General features: G+C 47.7%; 1 protein-coding gene across 1 annotated transcript; it reads right to left on the bottom strand.

The window, feature by feature from the left end:
* Positions 1-2848: 2848 nt before the first annotated feature.
* ETH_00011530 (asparaginase, putative) lies at positions 2849-5804 on the bottom strand (the record flags this gene model as incomplete). Its single annotated transcript, XM_013379743.1, has 5 exons — positions 2849-3108; positions 3517-4107; positions 4733-4845; positions 5064-5196; positions 5294-5804. 5 exons carry the CDS (start codon positions 5802-5804, stop codon positions 2849-2851), a joined length of 1608 nt encoding a protein of 535 aa, XP_013235197.1.
* Positions 5805-8180: the final 2376 nt, after the last annotated feature.

Genomic DNA, 8180 nt, shown 5'->3' with positions numbered 1-8180 from the left:
AGCCAGGTAACTAACTGGCTAGCTAGCCACTGTAAATACATGATGTAAATTTCTGTACGTATTTACTCTAACTTTACATCTTTATTTCTGTTCTAGTAATAAATATAAAGTATATTTAAGTGAATAAAATATATTGATAATAAAATGTATAATTAAATAATATATAATATGGACATTTACAGAAGTATAATAATATATGGGTAATATCAACAAATAGGAAATAACAAACTAAACAACTTGATAATAAATGGCAAATGAATTAATAAGTAAGGAAATAATTGAATAAGAAATAACAACTTAAACACTTAAATAATAAATGGTAAATAAATAAATAAATGAGTAGAGAGATTCAATGTCGAGATGGCTTCCTCAACATTTTAGGGTTTGCGCGGCCGCTCGCTAACCCCTAAATTAGAGTTTAGGGTTTATTTAGGGTTAGGAAAAAACTCAAAAAAAAAATTTTCAACTAAAAAGGGCCTAGGGCTGAAAGCCCTTCAAAATAACTTAACTTGCATTTCTAAGAATGCAAAAGAACTGATAAATGGTATTTGATTCGCTTTGCGCATCTTTTCAGAAGTTTTCTCCAGATTTGGGGCTTTTGCATGCATTGATATGGCAAATTAAATGGTTTAACAAGTCCGTGCAACTTTGGGGCTTTTGCATGCATCAACATGACAAATTAAATGGTTCAGTTAGCCTTATTGGACCTGCAAAAGAATAAAAATGCAAAAAGGTTTCTTCGCATGCATTTATTTCTTTTTTATTTGCGGTGTATGCACACTGCGCTGCGCTGGGGCATGCTTGCACACCCCAGAGCTCTTCTTTTTTCTCCGTTTCTTCTTCTGAATTAAATAAATGATGAATTAGTCAAGTAACTAAAATAAAAATAGTTTAGAATTAATTAATTGTTTAATTTGCTTTTTTTTCTGTTCATTTGAAGAAAAGAGAAACAAAAAAGCCCCATTAACACCGCGCGGCATTTGCCCTCGCAACTGAAGTTGAAAGCTTACAGATGAAATAAGCAACAATAAATACATATTTGCATATACTAAATATATATTTATAAATAGATTATAAATATATATTTATAAATATATTTTAAATGTATATTTATAAATAAATATCTCCGTAAAGAAGTATATAAACAAGTACACTTCTAGCTGTGGCCTCTAAGTGTGCTGTACCTGTTCAGAAGCATTTCAAGCATTTTAAATTTTCACTTCTTTCTTATTTATTTATTTTTTAATTATTTACTTATCATTTATTATTTATTTATTTATTTATTTACCTATTTGTTTATTTATTTATTTTAATTAATTAATTCTATCCAGGTCTAACTCTTTGTCTGCGAGTAGCCACTCCGGCGATTTTGTGCGCCTTGACTGTTTTGTTGAGTTTGTTAATATTGTTTGATTTATTTATTTTATTAATTTTATTCGTTTTGTTTATTTTGTTTGTTTTGTTTGATTTATTTGATTTATTTATTTCTTTTCTTTTGTCTTCAAGTTTATCTTCTGCTGCTGCTTTCTTCTCCTTTGCTGCTGCAGCGCCGCAGCCCCGCGCCTTTCCCTTCGTCGCTGGAGCAGCACAAAGTTCACTTTAAACCCTAAACCCTAAACCCTAAACCCTAAACCCTCGATCTGAGGCCACGAAAATTGGTAAACCCTAATTAAACCCCGCATTAAGCTCATCGGCGAATAAAGAACAACAATTGCAAGTATTTAAATTCATAAAAAGGTTTTCTAGAGCACAAAAAGGATTTTTTAATCACAAAAAGTCTTTTTTGTTCTTTCTCGCCTTTAAAATGGCCGAAAACCAAAACAAGCATTTTATCCCCTCCGCAGCCTATAGGGGCTTTAGAACGAGGGTTTGCAATTACTAGGGTTTGCAACAATAAGGGTTCACAATTATTAGGGTTTACAATTATTAGGGTTTGCAATTATTAGGGTTTAGAGTTATTCGGGTTTGCGACTGGGGTTTGCAGTGGCACTGGCACACTGCAAGGGTTTTGAAGCAAAGAGTTCTGACGCAAATAAATTTTATTATGAAAAATAAATGGATTTAAAAATGCGAAGTAGACAATTAAATGTGCAAGTTAAATTAATTATAATGTTTATAACAAACGAATTAATTTAAAATTAATTCCAATTTTAATTTTAATTTTAAAGCAAAGAGTTTAAAACGCAAATGCAAAACATTCAAGAGGCAGCCGCGAGGGCGCCGCTGCTGCTGCTGCTTTCCTCAGCAGCAGCAGCACAGCAGTAGCAGCAAATGGAAGACAAGTGCCTCCCTTTCCCTGTGCTGCTGCTGCTCCATTTCTTCTTGACTTATTAATTCTTAATTTATTTTTTTCCATTTTAATTTCTGCTTCATTATTTATTTATTTATTTTTGTCATTCTTTAATTTCTTTGCAAGTGGCAGACCGCCCGCCCCCAAACCCATATATTCATATATTCGGCAGCAGCAGCAGCAGCAGCGGCTGCTGCTGCAGCGGCAGCTGCTGCTGCAGCTGCTGCAGCAAGCGCAGGCCACTTGGGAGCGAACGCAAAAACACATTTGCACATTGCAAACATTTCTCAAGATTACAGCAAAGCAGCTACTCTGCTGCTACTGCTGCTGCTGCTGCTGCTGCACCTGCGGCATTCCTCTTTTTTATATCTCGTCTGCACACAAAAGTTGAAGGAAAAAAGAAAGCCCAAACCCTAAACCCTAAACCCTAAACCCCAAGATCCCCTAGAAAGCCTCAGGTTTCTTGCACAACAGCAGCACCAGTTCAGCAGCAGCAGCAGCAGCAGCAGCAACAGCACAAGCGGAGCAGCCGAATCCGGCTAGCAGCAGCCAGAGCAGCTAGCCAACCGTGCTGCAGCCGCTGCTTCTACTGCTGCTGCTGCTGCAGCCCCAACCGCTGCTGCTGCCGCTCCAACTGCTGCTACTGCTGCTGCTGCTGCTGCTGCTGCTGCTGACGCACGCAATTTCCTTGGCGATTTCCGTGTGCTGCTCCGCGTCGAGGGAAGCTTTGCCTTCCACCTTTTTGAGGCCGACTGTCACTTCGCCCCGCAAGTTGCTTTCCATCAGTTCCTTCAGCCGACGCCCAGTCACGCCCTTTCCTGGAAGCAGCAGCAGCAGCAGCAGCAGCAGCAGCAGGGAGTCGCAAGCAGCAGCAGCAGGCAAACAGCTGCCACGGACGGCTCTACCGCCAGCTGTGTGGGTAGGTCTGGGGCTGCTAGCTACACCTTCACCTATGTGCCCATAGATCTAGCTAGCTAGCTAGCTAGCCACCTATCTAGCTAGCTAGCTAGCTAGCTAGGCAGATAGCTAGCTAGCTAGCTAGCCAGCTAGCCAGTTAGCTCCCCCTGCGTCCACCTGGCTGTCCAAGTATCTCTCTCTCTACCCAGCCCCAAACGCAGCCAGCCAGCCAGCTAGCCAGCCAGCCAGCTAGCCAGCCAGCTAGCTAGCCAGCCAGCTAGCCAGCCAGCTAGCCAGCCAGCTAGCTAGCTAGCTGGGCAGCCGCGGACCCATGAGGTAGTAGAGCTTGGCGACGACGGCCTCGGGGGTCATGTCTTTGGCGCAGATGACCCCGAGGGAAGAAATCCAAATTCCGTTTTCGTAGATGAGGAGGTTTGCTGTTCCCTTGTGGCACTGCGTAGCAGCAACAACAGCAACTCCTGCAGCAATTGCTGCGCGGATTGCTGCGAGGAAGCGCGGGGAGTTGGGGGCCGTGCCCGCGCCGAACAGCTGCAGCACGACGGCCAGCGGCCGCAGCGAAGTCCGCAGCAGCAGCGCCTCGAGGGCCTCGAGGGGGGTGCCTGGGGCGAGCTGCAGTGTACATACACTGCAGCACAGCCCCGTGAAGGCGCGGAAGGGGGCCCCCGGGGGCGGGGGGGGGGCCCTCAGCCGGTCGTGGATCACCAGGTCCACGCCGATGTTCCCCAGCGCCGGGAAGTTCGGAGAGCTGAAGGCCTCCATGCTGCTGCAGCTGGCTTTGCTGCAGCGGGGCCCCCGCAGCACTTGGGAGCCGAAGAGCACCACCACTTCGCCCAGCGCCCCGTACGCCGCCAGCAGCAGACTCAGGCCCACGTTCCGCTTCGCGTCGCTCGAGATGTGCACTGCGTCGCATTGCAAGTCCGTTGGTCCTTTTCTGCAGCCGCATCTGGCTGCGTTTCGTTTTTTAGTGCCGAATAACTCCAAAAACCGAAAAAAACGAGAAAAATCCAAAAAATCCTCAAAATTCAGAAATTCAACTTCAGAAACCCACGATTCCAAGGCATTTCAGACACCATGCATTCATTTCATTCATTCAATTCATTCAATTTCTTTAATTCATCCGATCATTTCATTATTTGACTTATTTGATTACGTCGAATGAAAGCGGTTCAGGTCCTCGAAGCGAAACTTGAACGAAGATGCAGACTTGAATGCAAGTCGGAACCCACGAAGAAGCACAGATGCAAGTATAAACGAATAAAATCAAATTCAAATTAAATTTAAACCAAATTAAAATTAAATGCAAATTAAATTAAAGTCAAATTTTACGTAAATGCAGGTAAAACAAAACTGCCAATGAGAGGGAAGAAAACACTCACGCCCGCCAGCGGAAAGAGAAGATGCGCATGCAAATGGGGAAAAACGCAACTCTGATGTGGAAAATAAATAAAATGAATAAAATAAATGAATAGTTACAATGATTAAATAAAATAATTAAAATAATTCCAAAAAAGAAAAAAAACCCACTCAATGGCAAAGTCGCTCCAGTAAGCACTACAGCTTTCCGCAGATTCTCCAGCATAAAGCTCAACACCGAAGCTGTGTAGGCCATCGTGTCCGTCCCGTGCAGCACCACGAACCTGCAAACCCAAACCCTAAACCCTAAACCCTAAACCCCAAACCCCAAACCCCAAACCCTAGAGACCCTGAAGCCTAAAACCCCTAAACCCGAAGCCCTGAAAAAGCCTGCACCCTGAACCCTGAAGCCCCCCCCCCCACCCCAAACCCTACCCGAACCCAAACCCAAACCCCAAACCCTAAACGCTAAACCCCAAACCCTAAACCCTAGGGTTTGCACCCGTCGTAGTCCTCGTAGAAGGCCTCGATCTGCAGCGCCAGGGCCACGTACTCCTCCTTGCCGATGTCGCTGCTGTCCACCAAATTGTCCCACTCCAAAATATCAAACCGCGGCAAATTATCTTTTTGAAGTTCTTCACAATTTGCAAGTCGACGGCCCAGCCTTGCCGGCCTCAGGCACGCGTTCTTGTACGCGTAGTCCATGCAGATCGTGCCCCCCATTATAATGACCAAAACGGGGGCCCTGGGGCCCCCGGGGGGCCCCCCCCGGGGCCTCCAGGCCCTCCTCCTCTTCTCCCCGCAGACACCGCAGCAGCGTCGCCTTCATCTCCGGCAGCGGCGTCTCTGAGTAGTCCCCGCAGCTGCCTTCCGCTGCTGCGGCTGCTGCTGCTGCTGCTGCTGCTGCAGCGGGGGCGAAGGACTCGGCGGGGGCCCCACACTCCGCGGGGGGGCCCCCGGGGGGGCCCCCAGGGGCGGGGCCTCCGGCGCAAGAAGCGGCCCGCTGGATGGCCGAGAGGGCCGTGGTGACTGGCTGGGAGTGGCCCTCGTTGGGCTGCTGCTGCTGCAGCGCAGCAACAGAGCCCATGTCCATTTCTTCTGCTGCTGCACACATGTGCAGCGGAGTGGCCCCAGCAGAGACGCACACTATGCTGTCGTCCGCCCCGTGCAGCACGTGGCCCTGGGGCCCCTGGGGGCCCCCCGGAAGCGCCACGGGGGGCTGTTTGTGTTCCTTTTGCTTCATGGCGGCTGCGGCGGCTGCGGGCGGGTCCTCCGGCGGTTTCGGGCGGCCGGGCTGCGCTTTTCCGAGTCCAAAGACCTCAAAAACTTCCCCAAATCAAGTTCAGATTGCTTCAAATCAATTTCAAGTCCAAAAAGACCAAAAAGGTCCCGCGAAGGTGGAAGATCGGCGGCCCGCAGCCGGCGGCGCTGCAAACGTGAATGCGGAAACTTGAACGGGTCGCCTTTGCACAAAGCCCGCTGCCTCCTACCCGCTGTCTTCTGTCTTCAAAACACCTTTTTCAGAGCTTTAACTGAAATTCAACCCCTTTGTCGCGCGAAAAAACGAAGAAAAATGAAAAACTGGCGGCTCCTTTGAGCACCGAGTCCATCGAGGCGGGTCCTGACTGCGGCGACTTGGGGTGTCTGTGCAGCTCTGCGGACCGGAAACGAAAGGCGTTTGCAGCTATTTTGGGAATTTAAATGCAAATAAATTCATTTAAAGGGAAGAAGGAAACATTTCCCGCGGTGTTGCTTCAAGCCCGCGGGCAGCAGCAGCGCGAGAACCGAATCATCTTTCGAGGCTGTGCAAAACGATGTGCGGAACCCTCGCGTGCCTTCGCTGCAGCAAGTGAACCAAACAATTAATTATTTAATTCATTTATAATTCTTATTTTTTATTTAATTTGATGGGACTTTTCCCCGTAATTGCGCATTCAGAGGCCAGCAGCGCCGCTTTCCCCATGGCCCACCACCCACAGCACACTGAGACAGCTTCGCCCACTTGCACTGCTGCTGCAGCAAAAGCCCCCAAGGCCCGCAGCAGCAGCAAACTATTTGCTGCAGCATTTCTTAAGAACTTCTGCTGCTTTTTCTCTTTGGGGGCTTCTTTAAGAGCTGCTGCAGCTTGGCTTACGCACGGGGCCACAGGAAACTATTAAAGAAAATAAAAGACATTTGGGACTTTTAAAAATCAAAAACGGGAAGAGATTCCAAGTGCTGCGGGACACGAGCAAGGCCCAGCTAAGCCCGTGCGCCTGAGCCCTCCTGCTGCTGCTGCTGCTGCTCCTGCTCCTGCTGCTGTTGCAGCAAAGGCAGTAGCAGCTGCTGCTGCTGTAAAAGCTGCTGATGCTGCTGCAGCAGAGGCAGCGCATTTTGTGCTGCTACGCTACCACTGTTGTTACTACAGCACCTCTGGATTTTGCTGCTGCTGCTGCTGCTGTTGCGTCTCTGTACGCTGGGGCTGCTGCTGCACTTGCGCATGCTGCTGCCTCGGCAGTTGCCGGATATGCTGCTTGCCACGCTGCTGCTGCTGCGCGTTCTGCTGCTGCTGCTGCTGCTGCTGCTGCTGCCTGCTCAGGTGGCCATCAAAGAGCCCCGAAGTCCCTATTTACTTGGAGTAGTCCGTGGCTAGCCACAGCTAGCCAAAATTAGCCCGAACTGCTGCACACTGCCCCCACAGCTAGCCATAGCGAGCCCCAGCTAGCCCCAGCTAGCCCCAGCTAGCCCCAGCTAGCCATAGCTAGCCAGAGCTAGCCTGAGGTAGCCCCAGCTAGCCACAGCTAGCTACAGCTAGCTACAGCGAAGCCCACAGCTGCCCCCCCACTCTCAGGGGCAGCAAAAGTTTCAAACGTTTCATTTCAGATTTTTCTATTCTGTTTTGGAGGATTTTTGAAGCGGAAAAGTCCCTTAAATTTCACTTTGCATTATTTCATTTTCTCCTGGGTAACATGCGGGCCAAGTCCCGCATTTGAAGGGCCCAAATGCCCTCTTAAATTGACTAAAATGAGTTTAAAAAAAGTGAAGTATGTACACCCGAGTGCGCAGCTTGTGCGGGGTTCGTAGGGTGAACGTACACTGCACGCATGCGCTGTTCGTAGCCCCTTTTGAGCGGCGCGCATGCAGCTTGCATGCAGCCCGTAGAAGAAGGAAATATATATAAATAAATGCACATATGTACATATAAATATATTTAAATATATCTTTATTTATGCTTTTTACTTATGTTTGTACAGGATTACATTTATGTGCACTTCAATAACTAAGAGGCAGAGCCACTGTGCTGTCTGTACATACACCCCAGCGTGGGCTCATCATGATACACTACAAAAGCCTTTTGCGTCATTTAAGCGCAAAAACATATAATAATTTCTTTATTTACACTTGCACACAAATAGCTGCTTTCAATAATTGTATTTTCACTCCTTCTGCATGCATTTGAAGGCAAAAGCCCAGTCCTAATGTCCTAATTAAAGTTTTGAACTGACGAGGCTTCAGCTGCATGCAATCAAATGCAACAGAAGCCCCAAAGGCGCTGCCTGCTGCCTCTGCGGTGCACGTACACCCCACGCGCAGCGCTGCAGCGCTCTTCGGGTGTACGTGCAGCTTCCGGTGTACGCGC

The sequence above is a fragment of the Eimeria tenella genome, genomic scaffold (genome assembly GCF_000499545.2).
Source record: "Eimeria tenella Houghton genomic scaffold, Eth_scaff389, whole genome shotgun sequence".
Lineage (NCBI taxonomy): Eukaryota > Apicomplexa > Conoidasida > Eucoccidiorida > Eimeriidae > Eimeria > Eimeria tenella.
This window is presented reverse-complemented; position numbering and strand designations above follow the sequence as displayed.